The sequence below is a fragment of the Equus caballus genome, chromosome 3 (assembly GCF_041296265.1).
Source record: "Equus caballus isolate H_3958 breed thoroughbred chromosome 3, TB-T2T, whole genome shotgun sequence".
NCBI lineage: Eukaryota > Metazoa > Chordata > Mammalia > Perissodactyla > Equidae > Equus > Equus caballus.
Genome location: NC_091686.1, coordinates 9,253,205 through 9,278,685, shown reverse-complemented (window position 1 = coordinate 9,278,685; position 25,481 = coordinate 9,253,205). Strand labels below are relative to the sequence as shown.

At 54.2% G+C, this 25,481-nt stretch overlaps 1 protein-coding gene across 2 annotated transcripts in view; it reads right to left on the bottom strand.

The window, feature by feature from the left end:
- Positions 1-6,998: 6,998 nt before the first annotated feature.
- The window catches only part of SLC12A3 (solute carrier family 12 member 3), a 35,758-nt gene continuing 17,275 nt past the window's right edge, over positions 6,999-25,481 (bottom strand). For both annotated transcript variants that reach the window (XM_014738434.3, XM_005608274.4), the window contains 9 exons: positions 24,310-24,416; positions 22,560-22,642; positions 21,350-21,427; positions 20,545-20,646; positions 19,541-19,652; positions 17,068-17,154; positions 13,916-14,051; positions 12,359-12,426; positions 6,999-7,790 (listed from right to left, as the gene is read on the bottom strand). In XM_014738434.3, the coding sequence (XP_014593920.2) occupies positions 7,649-7,790; positions 12,359-12,426; positions 13,916-14,051; positions 17,068-17,154; positions 19,541-19,652; positions 20,545-20,646; positions 21,350-21,427; positions 22,560-22,642; positions 24,310-24,416 (915 nt within the window). In that variant the 3' untranslated portion in view covers positions 6,999-7,648. The remainder of the gene's footprint in view (positions 7,791-12,358; positions 12,427-13,915; positions 14,052-17,067; positions 17,155-19,540; positions 19,653-20,544; positions 20,647-21,349; positions 21,428-22,559; positions 22,643-24,309; positions 24,417-25,481) is intronic.

The window sequence follows — 25,481 nt, the reverse complement described above, 5'->3', positions numbered from 1 at the left end:
GGGTGGTGTCTCCCTGACTCAGTCTCTCCCACAGAATAAATGTTGACCTTGCTCTGGATTGCAGGTGCCTCCAGCTCCGGGTCTGTGGCTCTCCCTGGCTGCCGGTGTTGGCTCCAGGGCAAATACAACTCAGGGGGGACCCTGCCCTCTGGGCCTGCGTCCTGGGCAGGGTCATGGCTGAACTCAGAGGCCCAGGCAACCTCAGAGGCCACACTTCCCATCACAGCTGCCTGTCCTTCCTCTTCTAAACGTTCTGATTGCAGTCCAGCGTTTTACTTTAAAGAGAAAAGAAAACTGTAGATTTATTTAGATTTTACAGTACCTTTCCTGAACACAGAATCTTTCCTGTATTCTTAAGTGGAATTTTGATTGTGTGTTAGTTTCTTTCTTTTTTTTTTTTCTAGCAAAACCCCCAGCTTCCCCAAGCTAGTTTCAGATCTAGCATTTAGGCAAAGACGTGTAAGACTACAGAAATAGCTTATAGCAACATTCTTGTTAAAATGGTGGAATTTTCTAATTTCCTTCGTGAATTGAATCCCAATCGCTCAGCCCTCCCATTCGACTCTGGGCTTTTCCTCCTGTCTTTGCCAGCCCATGACAAGCACCTCCACCCATGCCTCTAACCCTTCTATAATCTCTGACCCGGTTCGGTCAGCCTTTCCCAGGTCGGTCACTCAGGTCTGCGGGAATTCACCCTGGGTCTGGTTCTCTGTGAACAGGCTCCCGTCCCCTCCTCCTGCACTCTGCCCTAATTCCCAAAACCTCCTCACGTTAAGCAACCCCGCCTTTCTCCAAGACAGGACGCTGACACATCTCCACTGAAGGCAGCTCTTTCTCCCCTCTGCTTCTAGGCTAGCGCTGTGCATCTTAGCAGTGGGGGGTATCAAACTGGCCACCCCAAAATGTGTCCCTTTGGCTTGTTTTTAAGGACAAAAGACTCTGATAGAAACTTTGACCTTCCCCCTAACTGCCTAAAAGGGTTTAAGAGAGGAGGGCTGTCCCCAGGACAGGCCATCACCATAGTAACTCTGGGGATGACAGACTGGGAGGATCCTTGCTAAGGATAACTTAGCTATTGAAATGGCTGAATGATTGCACGTCAGCCCTGATGGTGACCACAGGGCTGCTAATAGTTAAGATGCTGAAGTGCCCCTGTGCCAGTTGGTAAATAGCCACAGCTCTGTGCACCCTCCCGCTGCTCCAGCCCTGAGCCTTCCAGATCTCCCCACCATCCAAGAACTAAAAGATTCACCCCATTTACCACCTTCATAGAGCTCATAGTCAAGTGGTGGGCACCCTAGATTTTGCTCAAAAATCCTGCAGAATCTCAAACTTTGAAATGCACACATTCTGACCACAAACTACCCGATATTCTTCTCTGTCTCCCTCTCTCCCACTCTCACTGAACATCCTTTCTGTCCTCATGCTACCAGTCCCTCAAGTCTTCTCAACTCTTGCAGCACACTTCCAGCCTCTCCATCCACCTTGGGGCTCGTGGCCAGCTATTTCCAGGTGCTTTAGTCATTCTCCCTGAATCCGTCATGCCTTGGCCTTCTTCCATCCTTCTTGCTTGGCCAGCCTCATCGATGGAAACATGTCACCTGCCTTTTTTGCATTTGCTTTCTGCATTGGTGCTCAGGAACACCCCAGGGACAGTCACAAGGGCAGGTGTCCCGAGGGTTTTGCTCTCTTGGGCTGCCAGGCATCAGCTGTGCCTTTCCTGCTGCTTCGCAAAATTTCCCCCCTGTTTGACTGATTCCCCATGATTACCTCTTTGTCAGTTATTCTCTTCCCTGCATCTTAAATCTCTCCCCTCTGACCTGGCAATAAACCCAGGTCTCTATCACTTAGCCCCGCTCTGTGACAGACATTTATTGCTCAAAGAATATTCATATGTCCCCCCGGGTTTTCCAGCTCTCTTGCAGTTAGGTGAAGCCATGTGACTTATTTGGCTAACAGGCTCTGAGAGGAAGTAACATGTCACTTCTGAAGCATTTGAAGCCAGTGCCTGACCCTCGGGCCCTCTTTTCCCTTCCTCAGGGAGCTGGAAGCTTCTGGGTGAGGTGGTGGCCTTGCAAGATGGGAGCAGTTTCGATCACTGAGTCTTGCTGTGGAGAAGAGGGGCCCTGAAGAGGGGGCTGACCAGCACAGGAATATTTGTAAAAGAAAAATCGATCTTTGTGACGTACTCCCCTAATTTTGGAGGGTGATGTGTCACGGCAGCATAGCCTAGCATCCCCTGACTGATGCGCCCCTAAGATGTCAACCATCAGAACACCGTCCCTGGGGTCTGCCACTCCCTCCAGTTTCCACCTTATTTTTCTCTCCATGGCTGGGTTACTCAAGTATAAGGTCAACATGCATGTCTGCTGTTTTCCTTTCCTTTCCACAAATCCATTCCTCAGTCCCTGGTCCCTGACCCACCACTTTGCCAAATTATTCTCTGCAAGGCTCCCAGTGATGCCAAAATTCAGCAGTGCTCTCAGCGGCTCCGGCCTCTCTGCAGACAGCTGCCGTGATGGTTTAGTCCGATTCTTCTACCCCTTCTCTGCTGCCTTCGGCGGCCTTGGTTACCTCGTTTTCTTCCTGCCCTGCCGATGCGCCTTTTCCGGCTGCATGCTGGCTACCTCTCTTCCTCTTGCCCCCAAAATATAGCCCCTCCCATGGTCTAGCCTCCAGCCCTCTCCACTCTGTGTACTTCCTCTCTTGGTGATCTCACTTAAGCTATGGCTTCGACTTCCTTGGGCATCCATGTGACTCCCAAATCTGTTTATGTCTCTGCTCTCAGAGTATCAGGCCATCAGTGGACACCCTGAGCTCTTCCCAGGCTCTTGGACCGCGCTTCTGACCACCTGATGTCCTTACAGTTAAAGACCCCCAAACCAACCCACTTCCTCCCTCCTTCCCTCCAGGAGTAGGCCTGTCACCCTGCCCTCATATTACAGGTTTCTTCTTTCCTACAGCTGCCAGGCTCAACTTCTGCAGCCCTATTTCCACCCACACAGACATCCAGGAAATCCTAGTTCTAGAAGATACTATTTCGTCCTCCTCTCCTCCATCTCTTCCCTCTTTTCCATGCCCTCTGCCACTCTTAAAAAAGTGACTCTTAAAGTCAGCTTTGCTGACTGGCCTTTGCAATTCTGCACAGCCTCCCCGCTGGGCGCCCTGCCTTTTCTCTTCCAGACTCCTCCATCTCCTGTCCAGCCAAGCTTCCTAAGGCTTGGATCTGCTCCTCACCTTCAGTGGCTCTCCAGTGCCTCTGAGTCAGTGATGAGCTCCCCGGCCTCATAGTTGGGGCCTTCCACATTGCGACTTTCCCAATCTTCTATTCCCACATACACAACCCTTGTACTCCAGGAAAACTGGTTTATTGCTTGTTCCCCAAACATACTAGCAAGCTGTCTTTACTCCGGTCCTTGCTCAAGCTCTCCTGCCACCTGGAACACGTCCTCCCAACCCCAGCCCCCGTTTCTGTCTGTAGAATCCTACCAATCGCTCAGACCTATTTTAAATACTGCCTTCTCTAGGACTTTCTTAATTCCCTTGACTTGTGTGTTTTCTCCCTCTTCTGCATCCTTAGAGCATCTTATTTTGTAACTCTCTTATGAGCTGGAATGAAAAACACTTGTCCTTGCTTGCCACTGTCTCTAGTCCATCTGACATTCCGCTGTCTGGCCTCCCAGCCAGGTGGTTCTTCTCAGAGCTCTACCCACACAGTATTTTTAGAAACTGAATTTGTTGTGGCTCCCTTTCAGGAAGGGGCGTCACGTCGTGCTTGTTCCGTCAGTCATACGATTAGCCCTCACTCCGGGGCGGAAGTACCAATGAAGCCCGAAGCCCGTGACTGGGCTTTCTCAAGCCCTGTTTCTGTGAACACTTTTGAAGGTAGCAGCATTTTTTTCTGACACCTTGAGCTATACACAGCTTCAAGCGAAACCTGGCTGCTTTGCATGTGCTTGGGGGCCTTCCAGCCAGGTGGTTCTTCTGGAACATTCCAGCTGGTCTCATTCCTGTGGAACCCACCTCTCCCTCACCACACAAGAGAGGTCAGGCAGATGGATAAAAGGGAATGCAAGCCAAAGGGGGCTCTCCATGTGCTGATGAGGCCCCGAGCTTTCTGCCTGGGAGGTGGAGCGCAGCGAGCCCATTGGGTGAAGGATGGGCTGTATTGTACTTACTTCAAAGCCACAGCAAGTCTGGACAGGAACTGAAGGAGAAGGTGAAATCTGGAGGCTGAAATGCCAAGGGGAAACTTGGGAGCTAAGTGGGCATGGATCCTGGGGTGAGAAGCGAGGAATGCCTGCTGCAGTGGCCCCTGTGGCTGCTGGCTGGGTCCGGGGCTGAAGACCCGCCTCTCTGTGGATCGGGTTTTCCACGCACCGCACCAGGAAAGACCACGGGGAACACACTTGCCACCACTGAACCTCGTTAAAGTGGAGCATTTTATCGTGCAACGGCAGAGAGGGAGAAGCTGTGGACCGAATCTCCCCCCCTCCCCCGCCCCCGGTGCCCAAGAGCCCCATCAATGACTTGGAGGGCCTTCAGGAGCCCCTGATCACCCAGCAGGGCAGTAGGAAGTGGTGGGCCAAGGGGTGGGGGGCTGAAGTATGTGTTCCCCACCCCACCCCCAGCACCCACAATTTTGATCAACCATGCGTGAGCCAAACCACAGTCCTCAGCAGGCCAGCTGCCTAGTGATGCCTGTTCTGGTCTAGTTCTCTTCATTTCACAGACTGAGGCCCAGAGAGGTTAACCGGCATATCTGAGATTACACAGCCAGTTTTGGGGTGAGACAGAAACTCAAATTCTGGTCTCCTGGGAGCCATGCTGTGGCTTTCCACTCAACCTCTCCAGCCCTTGGCTTGAGACAAGATTGAAAATACCGGAATACTTTTATAAAGACTCAAGAATGTGGGTTCCCCATGAGTCTGCAAACACACGTAAGAGAAGCAAAGGAAAAATAAGTGGCTCCTGTAAATGTTTCTGTGGAAATCTGGCAGCGTGACCTACAGAACCAGTGGAAGCTTGAGAAAGTTCAGTCTAGGGTTGGAAAAACAATACAGTTAATTTTTTTGAAACGCTCAGCAGAGTTAAGAAACAATGTGTTCCAAAACAAATAAATTCTGTTCGACTGAGTGAACACATTTTCTATTCATTCATTGTTTTGACCTCGCTGTTAGCTCAAGGCCTTTTTTTTTTTTTAAACAAAGCTATTATCATTGTTCAAACTTGGTTTCCAACATAGTGAAAATTGTTTTTTGGTTTTTTTAATGCCCGGAGCCAAAGCATTCTCTGTTCTGGGATCAGGGTCTCTCTGAGGTCTGAAGAGGGAGCACCCTTTGCCAGGAAATGGTTTTCCACGTGGCTCTAGAAAGGCAGAGGCTTTGACTTATCTGGAGCTGGGGGTTGGTCCCAGGTCCACTGAATGGCTGGGACGCAGGCCCGCCTCTCGGGGGCCCTCAGCAGCAGGGGAGCCGTTCCTAAAGAACTCAGCCAGGCACTGGGTCCTTCCCAGCAAGCGCTGATGCGGTGAAGAGCCTCAGGGCTTCTAACACTGGGAACCCAGAGCCTTTGTTCTCTGCAGTGGGAGGACCTGACAAACGCTGAAGTCCTTTGGGTTCTAACTGTGGAAGATGACATGAGCAGAGCCACGTTAAAATACAGCTGGAGCTGCCATTTCAGAAGACTCGCCTCACAAGTCTTTTTTCTTTATCTTCCAAACTGGATCAACCGCCAACATTCCAAGAAGTCAGTAAGGGCAAGAATATCCTGTCTGCAAGGATTGATGAAACTAGACTTCACTGACCACGGAATCTTAACCAATCAACGAAGTACGAGGCTAGCCTTTTGCCTGATGACCGAATCCAGAACCCATCTATGAAGTACAAACCCAGCCTTACCTCATCCGGCAACGGTGAACTCTTCTTTACTACAACTCACCTGGTCCTCCCTTTTTCCACAAAAACCCTGAGCCCTTCTCCTGTAATCGGAACGCAGTTTGGGTTTCTACCTGAATCTCTGCTCCCCAAATTGTCATTCTTCGATCCCAATAAATGCTTTGCCTCTTAAACTGGTTTCTGTTTTTGCCGGTTGATATATCCAAGAAAGAGATTTTGCCTTCATGACTGAATGTGCACTTCAGGGGCCCGGAGAGGGCCAGTTAAAACCAAAGATGCCTTGTTTCTTCAGTGACCCCAGTGCCACTGGAAGAGGGCCTGCCAGTGGTATCCCTGACAACAAACCTTTATGCTGCTCCGGTGTGTCTGGAGCTGAAATGCCCTTCCAGGGAGCCCCACCCACCAGTCTCTGATGTAATTCTGCTCCTGCATCCAGCTAGGCTGGTGCAAACCTCTGAGCTATTCAACCATAGTAACCGGAACATCCCTACCTGGGCAGGCTTCATCCTCCCCAGGTTCTCTCTTGCCTCGGACACCAGTCTTGCGTTCCTCTCCCCGCAGCCCCCTCTGCCACTTGCATTGTTTCCATCTCTTACTGGCGGCTCCTCCTCCCCTGTCCTTTCACCTGGCCCTGGGCTGGGTTTGGACCTTTCTGATCCTCCGCCCAATCTTGCAGTCTTTGCATCCTCTCTTCCACTTCCCCATTCCCGACCCACCAAACCTGCATCTGTGGCCGAACTCCATCCTCCACCCCCAACCAAACCTGCCAGGTACCCTTCCAGACCCTGGAAATCCCGCCCCTTCTCTGAAGCTCCTTCCTGACGTGCCCACCCTCAATACCCCTCCTTGCGTGTTTTGTCCTTTCCCTTTCCTTCCCTGGAGGATGAGCAGAGGAAAGGGCAGTGGTGCCCAACATGGCCTTTCTCCAAATCAGCTGGGCTCCCTGCTGTGCAGAAAAAACTGCAGGGAACAAAAGAAAGTCTAAGCTGTGTTTTTCACCTCCCATTAGTGGGTCCCAAACTCATTTTAGTGGATTGCAACCAACATTAAAAGGAGAAAAGGAACCAGCACAGAAAATATCGGAGTGCATCACCCTTAGTAAGTATCACTTTGTGACCCTTTAGTTTCACTGTGTTTGTTCCAAGTGTCAATGTGAAATATATTTCTTACTGTGGGTTGCAGCCCCCAAAAGTTTGAAAGTCCCTGGTCTAGCAAAGAACCAACCAAAACACTGAAGACACATTATTATTGAAAGTGAAGGTAGTGAGAGGTGGTTAAAGAAATTTGCATTATTTTGGAGGCTCAAAGAGCCCTGCAGTTCTCCTGTGAGGGCCACAGGTGGGGCGCCCATTCTCCTGACCGTCAGAGGACGGGGGCTTGGTTAGGGGGTCCCCCAGGGAAAGTCAGTAGAAAGTGTCAATGCTCGTACCCCCGCTCTGACTCTGATTTGTATGTAAATCAAAGGCTGAAATTTGATTAGTTATAATTAGGATCAAAAGAAAACTTAAAAGGACTATGTGTCCCCCAGAGAATTTTCCGTGTGACTCCATCTGCTACTTCTCCAGTCCATAAACACAAAGCCCAGAGGACAGGTCCGAGGGGGTGGGGGCCAGTTGTTCGGAGCCACCAGCTTCTTCAGTGGGATCATCCGATGCTACAGCTTAAAGTGCAATAGAACGTGAATCTCGTCCCCGAGGAGAGGTGGACATCCCGTGCGCCCTTGGCTTTGGGAGGGCACGGCAAGCGTGAAGTTACTGGCAGTAAAAGGTGAGCACATTTTCCTGGTTTCCTCGGATCAGGATGACAGGAGGTCTGAGGTCCTGGGACAGCGTCTCCAGCCAGGCCATGTACAGCGAGCTAGGGCACTTCCCCTTTCTCCCTATGGGCAAGGTGCTGCAAGGCAGGAAGGAACGGCAGATGAGAAATTACCAAGGGTCTTCCCCACACAGCCCGAGTTTGCTTTCTGAACAGCAGCTCTGTGAATTGACCCCTTTGGAGCTCCTCTTCCCAGCCACCCTAAGAATGACCACCTGCTCTCCTAAAAGTAGGACTCAAAATGTACCTTCAGGCATGAAGCACTTCTAAACAAGGCCGTGGCGTGTAAGGCCCCCGTGATCTGATCCCCACCAGCCTCCACAGCCTCACCTCCTACCACCCTCAGCCTCCCTCATACAGCCTACAGCCACAGTGGCTTTCTTTCCATTCCTGAAAAAAATGACAAGCTTGCTCCTGCCCCAGGGCCTTTGCATGAGATGTTCTCTCCACTCAGAAGGCAGCACCCCCAGCTCTTTGAAGGTTGGCTCCTTGGAATCACTCAGGTCTTGGCTCAAGGGACCTCCTTCTCTGATCACCCCCTCCAGAGCTGACCTCCCATCTGTCTTTATCGTATCACCCTATGTCATTGTCTTCATAGCACTTCACACCCTCAAGATCTCCTTCATTTATTTGTTGGTTGTCTGTCTCCCTACTAGACTGCATGTTCAGGCCTGGTCTGTCTTGTTCACCACCCTTTCCCTGGGCCTAGAACACAGTCTGATACTGTTGAGCTGTTGTGGGTGATCCACCCCATCTGGCCACTCGAATCATGCCAGCCTTGCCTCTCTGGCCACACACCTGCCTGTGGCCACAAGAATGTGACATGTTCACGTGTTTCAGCTGCGTGTCCTAGCCCTGCCTCCTGCCACGTATGCAAGGCCCAGGGAGGAGGACTCTGCCATTGCCCTGGGAGGGCCCCTTGTCTGCTGCAATGCTGCGCAAATACCGCGATGCCCGGGAATGCTCTTCAGCCGTATTTCCATGGCTATTTCAGGAAGGGACTTTCCACCATCTCGAGATTCCAAAAATGCTTCAGGATGGCTGCAGCTGCCCTGCTCTTGGCTCCTGGAAAGCCGGCATCTCCAGACCCAGCTGGCGGGACATGAAGGAGGGGCCCCGGCACCTTAGGTGGGACTGCCCTTTGTTTTCCCAAAGTACGTCCACAGGTATTACTTCATCTGAACCTCTAAACAGCCCTGGGGGAAGGGCAGGGCCCGCAGCAACAGCCTCTCTCCCAGTTGAGGGGACCTGGGCAGACGGGGGGTGCTGTGTGAGGACGCTGGGCTCAGAGCACGGGCTCTGGTGTCAGAGAGGAGATAGGAGTCGTGGCTTTGTCACTTCCTCAGCCACGTGGTGCCTGAGCCTCAGTTTTCTCTTCCTCAAAGTGAGGACACAGAAACCTCCTCAGGGGATGTTCGTGAGCTCTAAAGAAGACGAAACACAGGAAGAATGTCGCACAACGCCCGGCACAGAGCAAGCCCTTCCTAACATCAGCAGCTCCTGTCAGCACTCGGGATTATTCACCAGCACGAGCTGACCAAGCCAGTGACCACACAAGCTGGGACTTGAACCAAGGTCCCCCAGCTGCCTCTGCTCACTGCAACGCCCACCTCTGCTGAGAAGGCAAATGGGGGTCCCTAAACAGAGCCCCTTATTTAAAATTCCATCCTCAATGCTTCGCTTGGGACAAGCACCACCCTCCTTTAAGAGGCAAGGTCCCCAGGATGGGGGAAGGCAGATGGGAACAAGGACATGTCAATAAGCTAGTGTCACCTTAGTTAGAACGTTTTTGTTTGTCTGGTGACTTGCCAGGGAAAAGGGAAGTGGGATATTGAAACCTAACTTTCCTGATTCAACATTTATGCCAGAGGCTGAAAACGCCCGTTGGGATCATTTTCCAGGACTGAATTCAGAAACATCAGAGGCCCAAAGGCCCCCAGGAGACTGGGGGCTGCTTTAGCAGGGGCAGGGCCCTCCCACGCCCCCTGCTGTGGCCTTTCAAGCTTCAGCGTGCAGTTCCCTCCCCCAGCAGAGCCTGTCCACCTGTCCGAGGGACAGACTCCCTTACGGTCACCCCCAGCGAGAGTCAATGACGCTCTATTCCTGCTCACAGGATGCATGCACTTAAAGCTACTAATCTTTAGAAACAAAGCTGCTCCAGAACAAAGGAACTTTTTGTTCAGAATTGCAGCTCTTAGCCACAGAGAAAGGCAGCCTTGGATCTAACCTAGATGTGGAATGATAATCCCACGTCAGAACATGTCGCAGGCTTCGAAGCCGCTCCCCGCGTCGCAGCCAGGAGATCCTGCACAAGAGGATGAGCTCCTCGGAGACTCAGCTTCCTCCTCTCCAAAGCGTGTGTGGAGGCAGACAAAATAGAACCACTTCACAGAGTTCTGAAAATTAATTTGGCCCAGGGCCTTGAGTGTCGCAGAGACTCAATTCCATAAAATGCGATGTCGATTATCATTATTTCGATCATTGCTATTTGGCCTCAAGGAGGGAGTCTTTATGGAAGAAAGAGGTGTCTAGGCTGGAAAGTTAGGCCAGAAGTAGGTGGTTAGTCTCGTCAAAGGCCGTCGGAGTGGTTACGAGGCTGGTTTATCAGCTCTGCGGGTTAAGCTGAACTCAAACATGGCCATTAATCAGATAAACCACTGATCGATTAGTAGACAATAAACAGCCAAGATCTGCCTCAAACCCGCTCTAGAAAATGCTCCACGCAGGCTCCCTGAAGTGCTGGACAACGTGATGTTGTCGTTTCGCCGCGGCTGGGGAGGATGATTTCTTCCTCATAATTCCTGGGGAAGGCAGCTTCCTGGGCTCCGCTCCAGACCCTTGTCTGGAGGGAACTGAGGAATTTGCCATTTTCCACAAGCTCGTGGTGGCCCTGGTGAAGGTGACGCTCAGACTGAACTTTTTGAAACCAGGGCGCGTCTCCAGGCTGGAGGTCAGCACCACAAATCGGCAGCTGCTCTGTCCTCCCACTGAGTTGGCCCGACAGCCGGGCCCTCTGGGCAACAGCTGCGGCTGCCGCCATGGGGGGGATGCTGTGTGCCCGCGTCTTCTCAGGATGGCTGGCCTCACGGTTATTTGTCTCAGCTAATTCCACAAAGGCTGGCAGGCAGGGACTGGCTTCCCCACGAAGTCTGGGGCTGAGGGAGTGGGAGAGCCGAGGTGCCAGCAGATGGACACGTCCAGGGATGAAATTCCTCATCTGATAGCCTGGGAGACTGACTCATTTTAGGGCAAATACACTTAGAACCATAGCATGTTAGACTGAAAGAAAATCTTGGAGAAATAATCTAGTTTAACTCTTCTCTGTAATCAGGGAAACTAAGGCTCAGAGAAGTTGGGTCACTTGCCCAAGACCACACTGTGGGCTAACAGCAGAGACAGAATGCAAACTTGCTTCTCTGAACAGAGGTGGCATCCACGAAGACGCGGTTGGCACACCCAGGTATCACACCCACAAAAGGTGCAGGGAGCCATCTCAGGACGAAGCCCTTCTCACTGTCTTGCACTGTGACTCAGTCTGCACCCAGGCCAACCTCGCCCCAGGAACATTCTCTGCAAAGTGTTGGCCAGAGGCTTGGAGATAAGCCCGGCCCTTCTCCTTGTCACAGTTCCCACGTCAAAGCAAATGTGGAGCACTTTCTTTGCACAAAAAATCATCTCCCTAAAAGCCCCAGGAAGCACCGTTTCAGGCAGGGCCAGCTTCATGGGTGTGCAATCTGTGTTCACACGGCCCTGCACAGAGGAGGGCCCCTTGCTGGGTCTCATGCTCTGCTGTTACCCTCTTGACATTCTTAACAGTTTCTGAATAAGGGCCCCACATGTTCATTTTGCACTGGGCCCTGCAAATTGAGTGCTTCATCCTGGTTTCAGGGGATGGAAAAACAGGCTCAGCAGGATTCTCGGCTGTCTGTCCCACGGAATTCCCAGGTGGCTAGCCCCCAGGAAATGTAGGACAGGCCAGGTTCACGCCTTGGCAAGTACCCTCATTCCCTCTGAGCTTTGAGGGGACTCAGGTGGCGTGGTTGACCATGTTCTTCCTCGTGGGCTCCCAGAGAGCAGAGCCACCCCGAGACTCTCTCTGCCTCACTGTCACCTTCCACAGACTTGGCCTTGGCCAATACCCACCAGAAGCAGCTCCTCCCTGGACACAGGCAGCAGCAGCGGCAGCCCAAGGGTCTGACCAGCACGGAGCTGGAACCGCTGGGGCCGGGAAGGCCTCTGCTTCTGCCGCCCTGCTCTGCAGGCTGGGCACCAACGTCAGTTGGAGGTGGGCAATGGAAAAGAGGGCTAGATGATTCTCAACCAACTAGGAATCGATTTTCTTCTGGAATGAGCTGGGTCCACTTTGCCAAGACGAGTTTGGCAGGAAAAGGCAACACACCAGGGAAAAGCCCAGGTGAGGGGAGTCAGTGAGGCCTGGGGTGTGCGAGGCCTGGAACTCTGCCAGGGGCACGGGGTGGACACAGGCCCGGCACCGGCTGAGAGGCTACTAGGGCTGTGTTTACAGGACCTGTGGGCACTTCCACCTCACAAGGGAAGGCTCGGGGCCTCGGCCGGTGTCCACCCTTCCCAGAGCTGACACCTCTGGCCTCTGAGACTGGCTTCCCCTCCCGCCGGGCGCTACTCACATGACAACAAGAGCGGCATCTCGGGAGTAATCCAGCAGAATCTCGTTCAGCCTCACCTGCCGAAGGGACTGGGGCGAGGAAAGCCACATGGTCACTCCCCACCTCCCCGGGAGCAGTTCCCACCAAGCCCAGGGGCCTCTTTTAACCTTTCAGAGTGGGTGCCTGAATGATTCCTCCTACAGCATTATAGATGCTCCTGCCTCCAGGAAGGAAGGGGCTCCTCACAGTAACTGAGTGCCTAGCTCACTTCCTTGAGAAATCCTCCTTGGTTTCTCCTTGCCTGACCTTGTTACCATGACCAGCAAGAGAGCGGGGAGAGAGCACTTTACGTTGTGTCGGAGAGCTGGGTTCAAACCCCAGCCCCGATGGTCCTCAGCAGAGAGAACCTGAGCAGGGCACGTTGCCTCCCTGAACTTCACGGTCTTTATCTGTAAAATGGGCATGGTAATACCCTCCCCAGGGAATGTGGGAGGATAGGGGGAGAGAACCTGTGCAAAAGCACCAAGCAGAGGGCCTCGTCCTGGAAGGCACTTGATAAGGTGGACTCGGAGCAGGGGTGGAGCGCTCCGGCGCCTCTGGAACGGAGAAGGCATCAGCCTTCACAGACGCCAGCTTTACTCAGCACGCCCCCAGGAGCCGGGCAGCTGTGGGCCCTTGGGGGCAGGGCCTCCGGGCTGACGGATCAGGGAATTCCTCAAAGCTCGTGTGGGCTGGTTGTGGGGGAGACTCCCTCCCACCCCAAGACCTGTCTCCAAACTGTTCAGAAATGACTGACACTCAGAGTCTGATAGTGGATGGACACCCCATTTGCGAGAATGAAAAAGTGAGTTAACCTAGACCAGGGACTGGATCTCGTACCACTGACGTCTGGGTGGAACAATTCTTCATTGTGGGAACTGTCCTGTGGGTCGTAGGATGTCTAGCAGCATCCTAGGTGATGCTGTCACGTACTCACTAAGCGACAGCAGCAATCCCACCCCCCAGTGGGGATAATGGAAAATGTCTCCAGAGCTTGCACACGTCCTCTGAGGGGCAAAATCACCCCAGGGAGGAGCATGGACCCGCAGCACCCAGGGAGCAGAGCTGCGACCCCTGGTCCCACCTTGCAATGGCCGCCGCAGCCCCGCTCTCCTTTAGCCCTCATTAGAGGCCTGGAGATGCTGACTGGGCAGAGGGCCGCCTGCCTTGTTGGGCCACAGGACAAATCTGCCTTGACCTTCACCACTTGTCTCACAAGTCCCTTCCAGCAGGCAGGGAGGAATGGGGAGTAGAGGGAGAGGGGCTCTGGGCAGCCCGTCGCCAAGGTGGGGGCTGGCTCAACATGGGCAGGAGGACCAGGCTCCCACACCAAGGCTGGCTCTGAGTTCCACATCTGGGTTACCGGGCAGCCCGAGCATTTGTGGCTTCAGGATATCTAGGGGCGGGGGGCACGCGGGAGCAGGGTGGAGGGTCAAGGGGCAGGAGTTGAAGAAGCTCAGGTGAGATGGGGCACAGGGCCCTGACCCCGGTGGGAACTTGACCCCACCCCAGCCCAGCAAGGCCTCCTCTCTCCGGCACCTTGACTCTATTTTTGTTAATCTCCTCATCCGAGATCTTCCAGGGGCAGTCCCGCCTCATCTCAGTGACCGTGGCCTCGTCCTTGAAGCCATCGTTCAGGCGGAAGGGTGCGATCATGTCCTCAAACCGCTTGGTGCTGGGGAGAGAGAGCAGGTGAGATGGGGCACGAAGGCGCGGTCTCCAGGGAAAGCAGGCCCTGGAGGGAGATGGAGGCAGATGCCACAGGGACATATGTGTCAGGCTGAACCCCATTCTGACGCTGCCTTTCACATCGAGGCAGCTCCCTTGCTGAATTCAGCACTGATGGGTGGGTCCGGCTTTCAACAGAACCTCCACGCGTTGTCCCTGACAGCTGACCTGGGACCCACCTCCACCCACAGACTGTGCCACAGGTGGTGACTGAGCACTGTTCTGAGCCAGGCTCTGCGCTACACAACGGTGAACAAACCAGACAAGCTCCCCCATCCTCACAGAGCTCAAGGTCTGCTGGGTGACAAACAGGCAAATAAACATAGATTGGAGGTTTTGTGCAGGCACAAACTGAATGCTGGGATGGGGGACAACGGGGGTGGGGAAGGCTTCTCTGGACCCAAAGGACGCCTGTCCTTCTGAAGCCAGCTATGCACAGGGCAGGGAGTGCTGGAGCAAACAGAACTGAAGGAGCAAAGGCCCTGAGGCCGAAGCATGCTTGGTCTGTCTGGGGAGCAGTGAAGGAACCCAGGCGTCTGGAACGAGGTGCATGCAGGGAGAGCGGGAGGAGGCAAGGACAGACAGGTCGTGAGGGGCCAGATCAGGCAGGCCTTTGTTATTTGCCCCGAGCGAGACAGGAAGCTGTTGGAGGGTTTCTATGCGATCTGACTTACATTATTAAAGATAGAAATTTGGACTGGTCGGCATTCAGATGAGGCCATCTGAAGCAATGAAGATGGATGAGCTCACCTGGGGACAGAGTAAAGAGACAAGGGTCCAGGGCCGAACCCCAAGGATGCCAACAAGTGTAAGTCAGGCAAAGGAGGACGAGTCAGCAAAGGAAACTGAAAGAAGGACCCCTGAGGTAGGAGGAAACCAGTAGAGGTGGCGTCTCAGAACCCAAAGAACTGTTTCCAGAAGGATCACTGTGTCAAAGGCAACTGACAGGCGGAGGAAGTTGAGGACAGGTGTGGGCTCTGTGGATCTGTCGGTGCAGAGGTCACCGATGACGCCGGCCGGGGTGATTTCAGTGGAGCAGTGGTGGAAGGCAGTCCTGAGCGAGCGGGAGGAGGAGGGCTGGGGAGGAAGTGACGACAGTAGAACTTCACTTCGGAGAAGTTTGACTGTGCAAGGGTGGGGAGAAATTGTCCAGGAGGTGGAGGCAGATGGGGGCAAAGGAGGGGATTAAAGATCGGAGATGCTGCACGGGGTCTGCACGCTGGCTGTCGCAGCACTCCCCGCCTGGAAGGTGTTCCCTGTCTCTCTCTGTTCAAGGCCTTTCTCAAGGCTTTGGGCCTCCACCAACAGAGACGATCCATCCTCTCTGGCATCCTGGTCCGTCTCTGCAGCATTGAGATGGCTCCTGACGTCCTCCAGCCTGCACTTCAGCCAGGGTAAACCCTGCAGGGCAGGGCTGCAGTGTGCGCATTTGCCCTGCGGCTCCAAGCACAGCCCTGAGCAAACGGCAGGATGACTCTGTCCATCACTGCTAAGTCCTGTCTTGACCTCTTTCCCTTTCCAGGTCATGGGAGTTCCAAGGGAGAAGTAAGGGCCAGGAGGGCAGGACCGACCTTACTTGACTGCAGAGACAGAGTCCTGGAGAACCTCATGGAGATTGATTTACAGAAAGCAAATTCTGTTGTAAACGTCTTATTCTAAGAATATGAAATTGAATCATTAGGAAAGGAAATAGTTTCTTCTGATCCCACAATTGAGCCCTGCTGCAAACTCACACAGGGGTTTGCTTAAAGTCTGCATGCTCACAGGTGCATGGCGGCAGGAGGGGAGCTGTTGCCCAGACCATTCAACATGTTCCCCACTCCAAGCACTGTGTTACTGTAACATCAGGGACTGCAGCTGCCATGCTTCTGCCTCAGGGCCTTTGCACCTTCCGTTCTGTTTGCTCCAGCACCCCTCAGCCCCCATGAAGAGGATGTGCCTCTGCCGTGGCTCCTGCAGAAAGAGCTGCCCTCCAGCCATGGGTCTTGGGACATGTGACTATGCCACCCCTGGCCACAGCCAAGTGCACCAAAGGTAGCCAAGAAACAGCCTTTCCAGTAACTTAGCCCAGCAGGAAGGGATGAGCTGGTCTAGACACAATCGCTTTTTCAGGAATTTAAACGAGGCAATGCCTGGAGAAGGAGGCAGTTTGCAGTGGAGCTGGGACTGCAGAGAAGGTCAAGATGCAGACAGAGCTCAGAAGCGACAAGTAGGCAGAAGCCACAAACCCAGCATCTATGGAACACTGATTCTGGGCTGGGTGCTACCTTTTAAGCCCTTTCCGTGGATTGTCGCTAACACAGTGGTTCTCAAAGTGGGGTGCCTGCACCAGCCCCTGAGAGCTTGTTAGACGTGCAGGTTCTCGGGTCCCACCTCAGACCCACTAACTCAGAATCGTGGGGGCGAGAGCCAGCAGGTGGTGATTCCGATACATGCCAAGGTTTGAGAACCGCTGTCTGATGAAAACACTCAGGGTCGTGGGGAAAACTGAGAAAACTAGGCAGTTTCCCAGGTAAAATCAGCCTTTTATGAGTAGCCAGCAGCCTGGGCTGGTGATGTGTGAAGCCAGAGTCTCCCTCGGCCTGTGGGGTGGGCGTGGGGGGTCCCTGTGGATGAGACACAAGCCTCTGCTCAAGCGGCACAACAGCCACGACCCGCACCAGTAACAGTGTAAAAACCACTTGCTCTAAGAAAAGCACGAATGTGAAAATCCACCCGCCTCCAGCCCAGGTGTGCTTCTGCCAAAGCCCAGAGCTCCCGGATGCAAAGAGAGGACCATAAGCATGAAAATAAACGGCTGCAAAGCCTGACCCTTCCTCTTTCTCTCCTGGAGCCTGTCTCGGTGGCGGTGGGGCGGGCAGCCCTCCGCCCTCTGCTCACAGGGAGAAAGGGACAATGGGCAGAGGGGCTGCAGCGTACCCGGCTCGCCCTTCTGCCTGGAACCCCTAGTACGGAGAACTCACTGCTCAGCCCGCGGCTTCTGGTTGATGTCGGGAAGGACGTGAACTTCATGGAAGCCCAGTCGGAACTTGCTCAGCAGAGAAATGATCCTGGAAGACGGAGATGTTTAAAATCGTACTTACTCATTCATTCAATGAATTTTTATGGCGCGCCTGCTGAGGAGAGAGCAGTGAGCAGAACAAGTCCAATCTGCTCACCGCCCTCACAGAGTTTACATTCTAACCCGGGAGGGACGGACAATAAACGAGTACTGATAACATAGGTCAAATGACAAGTGATTGATTTGTCGACCAGTATTTCCCAAGCATCTGGGGGCCACCCCTGTCCTAGCACACCCGCGCATCAGCCGGGGACCTCGCTGCAGTGCACATTCTGATTCAGCTGATCTGGGTCAGGGCCTGGGATTCTGCATTTCTGAGAAGATCCCGGGAGATGGGAAGCTGCTGATCCATAGACCACACCTTGAGAAGAAGAAGTCTATGGGACGGGAAGGTAAATACAGGACATTACAGGGCGGCTGGGCAAAGGTAACACACACGAACAAGGTACGGAACCAGGGGTAGTGAGCCAGATGGTGCCAACTTTGCCTCCAACAGGGGAGGAGACGCCAGCTGTGGTTTGCAGCAATCAGGGAAGGCTTCACAGAGGAGGTGGCGATCTGGCTGAATGGTGCATGGTGGGTAAACTTATTATAGGCCAAAGCAGGTGGGGTGGGGTGTGTCCACACTGGAATAACCCAAGGAGCCTTGTAAACAACAGGCCTGCCTCTGCCCTAGCCCCTCACTGCATCAGAATCCCTGGGTGGGACATGGCTTTGGTGATATCCCAGGACTAGTTGGCAGGATGCGAGCGCCCCAGCGGGGGAGTCCAAATGAGTGACGGTATGGGGGTGCAGGGGGTGGAGTGGGAGCAGTGGGGGGTCAGGGAAGAGAAAGGTGAGGGAGACAAGCCAGAAGGACCAGGCTGGGGCCCAGCTGTCAAGCCACTGCAGGCCCCTGACCTTGGGAGTGAAATTAGGGAAGCAGAGCTGGGGGCCGCTGACATCTCGACATCTCGGTGTATGGGGTTGCGGGGGAGAGGCGGGCAGGAGGCAGCTCAGGCCTGGCCAGGGTTCACGAGGAGGGCAGAGGGCGTGGCCCAGTAGAGCAGTAGAGAGACGGTTGGGGAGCCGAGGAGATATCACAAGCTCTGCTTGAAAGCACCCCGTGACCCTGCGGGTCTGCGGGCTCTAGCTGAGTGAGGCCAGCTGAGCCCAGCTTCCCCTGGGGGCTGGGTCAGGAGGCTGGGCTGCTTCTGCACCCTTGGGAGGCCAGAGAAGCTGTTTGCCCCGAGCATTGCTGAGTAGGGCCTGCCAGTGGAGAAGTTCTCAACAAGAGTGAGGACAACGAGCTGCGATGGCTGGGTTGCCCTTAACTCGCAGGAGGTGACTGAGAAGGGGTCCTGCGGATGTAGTCCTGGTGTAGGACCAGGGTGGCACGGCCTGAGGTCCCAACCCAGGGGTGTCACAGCTGGGATGGCTGCCGAGGGCACTAGAGGCAGAGCAGGGTTTCTTCTCTTGGGCTAGTTACTGCACGACTTTGGGCAAGCCCCCCATCCTTCCCTGCCCATGTGCCCCCTCCAGTGGTCCTCTACCCTACGACCTCCGACCTCATTTGACCTTGCTGTAAGCAGCAGTCGCCCAACTCTAAGCACACATGTGCCACCTGCCCGACTCCTGCCACCCCCCCGACCTGTGTATCTGCCTTACTATTTACTTCCTTTTCAGCTTAAATCAACTCACATTCTTACTTAGCCACATGTTGAAAGGAAATTTCATATCACCATTCCAAACAGAGAACCAGCATCTCATGCCAGAAAGAGGCGATTAATAAAACTCGAGTAAATAAAAGAACGTCACTAAATTCCGGCCAGACGCACAGCCTGCCGAGCCCAGGCAGGCCTGCCCTCTGGTGCTTGGACAGGAGATTCGCATGGATTCCTGAGCACAGAATCAACCACAGATTGGGAAAATTAAAGGTCACCTCTCACCAAGAGATTCTGTGGGATTCGCTGCCCCTTCTCTGGGCCACTACAGTCACCTCTGGTCTCACCAGGGACAGCATGCCAAGCTTGGGGGACATTGCACTGAAGGACTCGAAGCTGCACCCCATTTCTCAGGAGGAGGGGCCTTCTCTAGCCTTCATTTCACACAGGTTTCTCCTTGAGGAGATGGTGATTTTCAAATTGAACACCCTCCCTGTCACGGCTGGGACGGGGCCGTCTGCATCTTCTTAAAGGACACCAAAATGACTTCTGGAATGGAGAGAAACCTGCTCCTGCCCGGAGCTCCCTCACCATCGCTGTGACCTGGAGAGAGCGGAGCCCACCTGGGGACGGCGCCTGAGGGTGGGGGGAGCGGGCGGGGGACGCTGGGATAGAGCCGGGATGTGCTGGTCCTGCGTGGCACCCCCACCCCTGCCCGCGCTCCCCGCTTACGCCTTCCGCTCCTGGTCCATCCTGTTGATCTGGCCGCCCACAAACACACGGATCGCGCACTTGCTCCACCTTTTCTTGCGGCCCAGGAGGTAGGGGATGAGGAGGGTGAGGCCTGGCAAGGAGGGTTCCAGGGGTCAAGAGGAAAACGCTCTCAGGGTAAAGCCCTCTCTGGGTTTCCGCTCCGCCACTAGCAAACCCATCCCCTCTCTGGACCTCAGTTTACCCACCTGTATAAAGAGCTCGCGGGACTAAACCAGAGCGGCACACAGAGGATCTGTGGGCGGAGCTTATGTGGCCCGCATAATGTTTGGAATAAGTGAGCTGGCTTTTAATAATTGGGGGATTTCATGTGAAAATCAAGATTGCTGTCACTTCTCACTGCATAAGCCACAGATTACGTAGTCACTCTGTGCCTCAGTTTCCCTATTTGTAAAGGGGGTTAAAAACAGTTCCTGCCTGTGGCTTGCCTTAGGTCAATCCGTGTAAAGCACTTGGTGTCAAGCATACGGTAAGTACTCCGTCTATATCAGCCATCACTCATAGGAGGCAGCCTCTTGGAGCAGAAACATTTTCTCTCTATCTAGGACTCTATCCAAGGTGGGAACATAAAGCTGAGAGCCATATGTTTTAAGAAAAATGGGAGAGAGCGTATTTCTTTTGGAAATAAAGAATATCCCTATAGCTTTCCTGTGCAGCAGCCCAAATCTCCCGTTTATGTCACGTGCTGTGACCCCTAAGGCCGGCCCATCTGAACCTTCCACCTCATGTTGACCTCAGCTCCTCCTGTAAAGTCCTCATTTTACAGCTGAAACACTGATCCAAGAGAAGGGCCCAGCCAGCCTCCCCCGAGCCCAATGGGAGGCCCTGGGGCCCTGAGTCCCCTCTGCTGGGCTCTGAGGTCCCACCGGAGGCCTTGTTGAGAGCTGCCAAGAAGCACAGGCCAAGAGAACAGAATCATGGAGGGAAGCGGCCCCAGCAGAGCCGGTGTCCAAGGGGGCGCTGACCTCCATCGTCGAATAGCCAGTAGATGTCGATGGTCTTCTTGCCCTGCTCCGACTGGAAGATGGTGCTGGCCTGCTCCTCCCGCACCAGGGCCTCGGGGTCCACTGCAGGAGCAGAGGCGCACGTCACATGGGAGCAGAGCACATTCACATGCCTGAGTCTGTCTGAAAACAGAGCCAGCTGCCCTGTGAGGTGGGCTTGCCGTCACCGGGGCTGTGCACGCAGTGCTGGAGCGCCCTGCTGAGGTCATGCATGGGGGCCTGGCCCGGAGCACCAATGGCTCTTCAACACTGAGTCTCTGATGCTCTGGCAGGTTGACCAGGAGTGGGGGTCTATGATGCACCCCTCCCTTGCTCCTAGCTTCTGTCTCCCAGGATTCTGGTGGGCACTGGGGATGGGGGCCATTCTCTTAAAGACTCCTCTGTGCCCCTCAAAGATGCCCACAGGATGCCCCCAGCTCCTGCACTGTGGCTCCCCTGCCTCCCAGAGCATCAGTGGGAAAGGACTGAAGGAGAACCCTACCCCTCCCCTCCCTACCTGTCACACTTGAGCATGACTGGTGGGACCTTGAAGGGGGCGGAACACGGGCCCAGAGCCTGCTGGGTGGGTTTCCACGATGCCCGGACACTGAAGTCCTCAGCACGGCTGGCAGTCTTTAACACTGCCCAAGCCGTCGCCTTCAGTCACCCGACCCCAGGTCTCCGGAGCCTCCTGCCCTTGACCAAGGTCCCGTGTGGCCCACCACTAGCTGCCCCACAGGGCAAGGGCCCTGAGCACTCTGTGGGTCTGCATGGGGTGGAGACTGACGTGTGCCGGAGACAGAAGGCCTGGCCCCGCGGGCGATGGCTTCCTTGCGGTCCTCCGCTGGGTCAAACACGGGGTTAACTGCAAGAGAGAGGGCAGCTTTGTCCCTAGGCTCCCCTGCCTGGGGCAAGTCCTGGTTCCTCCTCTTCACACCAGGAAGAGTCCCGGCTCCTTCCTGCCACTGATTGGGCCCCGCCCTCTGGACCCGGCCCTTTATGCTCCAGCTCCACTGGCTTCTTTCTGCTCCTCAGACCTCGCTCGCTCATGCCCCCGCGCAGGCCTCAGTGGTGGGTGCTCCCTGAGCCAGGAGCACGCCTTCCCCAGCCCCACTTCTAGCAAAAGGCCCCCTCCTCAGGGAGGCCTTCCTGACCGCGTGCGCGGTGTCGGAGTCACTGTCTGAAATGACTTATGAGGCCACTGCTTTTCCCGCTGGATCATCAGCTCCCCAAGGGCAGACCCAGTTTAGTTTCCTGCGCGCCCCCAGCGCCTAGCACAGCGTCATCAGGAGCGAGGCTGCTGCTCTGCACAGACTGGCTGATAAATAGTCACGGAACAACTGCTCTGGGCTGGGTGTGCGCTCCGCACTGGGTGACGTGGACGGACGACACCAGGCCCTGCCTGCAGGAAACCCAGGTCCACTCCTTCCAGCTCCCCCGCACCCCTGCCCCTGTTTGTTTTCATATATGCGATTTCTTTCACACCTCCAAATATCACTGATTCAGAGTCTGCGTATTCATATGTGACTTTGCATGTAAAACACCTCCTCACTGGGGGCCCCAACGATGGTCTCAGAGACCAAAATGTCCAGTTGTCATGGCCTACGTGCGCATGCTCGTATTCCGGTGTCTTCACAAGGGCATTCTCCTCTCTCTTCCTTTTCTCTCTCCTCGAACCTCTTTATCCCATCTGGTTACAAAAGCATTCATCGAGCCTGGGCGAGCTCTGGGTTCCAGTCTCGGTTCTGCCCTAAGCTGGAAGCATGACCTTGAACTGGTCACTTCCCCTGTCTGGGCCTCAGTTTCTCCATTTGGGAACCCAATGAGCTCTAAGGGAGCATCAAAAGCTGACTTTCTAGGAGTCTGTGACCTTTTATTCCTTACTAATTTTCCACTTTCTTCCCTCCACCACTTAAAAAAAAATTGGGTTCTAGAACTTTCTGGAATCCTGTTCCAGTTTTTGACAGGGGTGCCAAGCAGGTGGGGTGTGCACTCACTGTGTGCCTGCATCATCTCCGAGATGTTGAGCCCCTCACGCATCCTCATGACACACACACCGTAGTTGAAATCAAAAGCATCGCTGGAGAGAGAGGAGGTGGGTCAGGCTCCTCCTGGTCCCAGCCCCCAGGCCGCAGGAGGCCACCTGTTGAGAGCTGGCTCTGCCGCCCGCCACACCCTTTCTGCTCTCTGAGCCTCAGTCTCCCCATCCCCGGGAATTGGAGAGTCCCAGGACCTCTTCAGTTCTATAGTCTGTGGCCCCGGAGATCCTGTGGACCCTGTACTTGGGGGGAAACCAAGTCAGGCCAGTCTTGGAGCCAGGCGCTGTCCTCCTGATACGTTTGGAAAATCCTCAGAGCTCTGCCAACAGAGGTGGGGATGGGCATTATTATCCCCACTTTACAGATGCGAAAACTGAGTTTGGGGGAGTCACTTGCAGACAATGGAGGAAGCGGCCAGCTGGGATTAGAGTTAAAGAGCTGAGCCTGTAATCCCCGAGGGCACACATCCGCACAGGGAGGGCCTCGCTCGGGAAGGCAGCAATAGATTGTCTGTTGACCACCAGATCTGGAAGCCTCCTGCCCCAGAAGAACATTCACTGCCTGGTTGACACAGTGCCCGAGAGCCCCGCATTAGGGTTTGACGGAACAGGCCAAGCCCCGCCCTGGGTGACCTCTGCAGCATTACACGTCTCCGGGACGGGCACCTTCTCCAGCATGCGGAGTCTTGGAATGTTGGAGCTGGGGAGGGGGCCTGAGAGCAGGCAGTCCAACACCGCGTGCTGGGATTTCGATGGGGGCCACGGCTCAGAGTCACACGGCTGGCTCACAGCAGACCCGGAGGCAGGCCCAGCCCCCCACACTCAGCCTTGTGTGCTTTAAATGCTATTGCACACTGCCTCTCTGTACCACCTCAATGCAGAAAAGCGACTCAGGCAGGCGTTTTCTGGACCTTGCAGAGCAAGAGCTGAAGGAGAAAGGGTTTGGAGTGAACCCTGAAATCCCCAGCGAGTTCTTCCCCTGGTCCCACTCCCCACACTTGTCTTGTCGCCTCCTCGGAGGTCTGCTTTCACGTCTTGATTAGTGGTACCACCCTACAGCTCGAGAGCTGTCCATCTGTAGGTCTTGTGCAGCCCACAGGAGGGCACAAGGTTTTCACCTAAAAACATACCTTTTCAACTGCTCTGTAAAACTAGGTCTGGCAACCCTGGGCCCACATTTCCGTCTGGGCACAACTGGCTGGCGCCAAGTAACAGCTGCTGTCTCTAGTTCACCACAGTCCTCACCGCTCCCTGTTGTCCCACACCTGGCTCTCTTCACTGTGTTACCTGCCTGTTCCCTGCCCAGCTTGGTGTCCAGATCAGAGTGGGGAACCCCCAGTCTGTCTGTTTCCTCCTCGGCTTTGAACCAGCAGACTCAGCTTCTTTTCTTTTTTTTTTTTTTTTTGCTTTTTCTCCCCACAAATCCCCCCAGTACATAGTTGTATATTTTAGTTGTGGGTCCTTCTAGTTGTGGCATGTGGGACACCGCCTCAGCGTGGCCTGATGAGTGATACCATGTCCGCACCCAGGATCCGAACCTGCGAAACCCCGGGGCGCCGAAGTGGAACGCGCGAACTTAACCCACTCGGCCTCCGGACTCAGCTTCTTGATAGCACCCACTGCTTCCCCTTTGCGTCCTAAGACCCAGGAAACTCCAAAGGCCCCACTTGACAGACCCGAGGCCCTGCGTCCCTGCCGCCCTCACTCACTGCAGGATGCCGATGTAGTCCTCTACCGTGGCCGGGTGAGCCGACTGCCAGTTCTTCTTGAACCCGACCACCAGAATGTTGGGCTTCATTCTCCCGAGACCGGCGGCCTGGCGGGGCAGGGCAGTGGGGTGGGGGTGCGGTGAGGGATCAGGCCTCACGCCCCGCAGGGGCTCTGTCCTGTGACCAGGGTGGGGCTCTCTTGCAGCCCAGCTGCCCTCTCCACCATGTAGCGAGGGCTCAGGAAATACATCCCCCAGTTCAGGGTCCTGTCTGCCTGGACATGCCACGAGAAAGGTGAAGCTACAGCCAAAGCTGTCCCCTGTGGCCTCTCCAAACCTGGGCCAACGACAGGGCTGTCCCATTAGTCCTGGGTTAGCCCAGATCCTGCCTCTCTAGCGAATTATTTTGCATAACACGGGACTTGAATTTGGATGTTTTGGAAGCTTGGAGTATTCCTGGGTCATCTAATCCATACGTCTTTTATATTTCTCTCTCTCTCTCTCTTTTTTTTTTGGTGAGGAAGATTGGCCCTGAGCTAACATCCATGCCAATCTTCCTCTATTTTTTTGTATGTGGGATGCTGCCACAGCACGGCCTGAGCAGTGTGTGGGTCCGTGCCCAGGATCCAAACCCAGGAACCCCAGGCTGCCAAAGAGGAGCATGCAAGCTTAACCACTATGCCACCGCTTTTTCTCTCCTTTGTTAATGTTCAAAAATTTTTTTGAGGTGAAATTCACATAACATAAAACTACCCATTTTAAAGGGTATAACTCAGTGGCATTTAGTATACTCAATGTTGTGCAACCATCACCTCTATCTACCCCCAAAATGTTTTCATAACCCCAGAAGGAGACCCTGTCTGCTCTTTTGTCCTTTAACTTTGAGAAAAATTTAAAACTATTGAAAAGGATTCCCATATGTTGACTCAGAATTAACAACTGCTCCCATTTTACAGACAAGAAAACTGAGCAGTAAAACAAACTGCCCGGTAGAATGTTCTAGATCTCGATCTGAGTGACGGTATGTGTATGTAAACATTTATCAAAGTATACACTTAATGTTTTCTCACTTTACTGTCTGCAACTTATATCTTTAAAAAACCAAAAACCAAGATCTGTCCATGGTCTCACAGCCCCACAGGCTTCCAAGTCAGTGTCCCCAGGCCCTGGGCG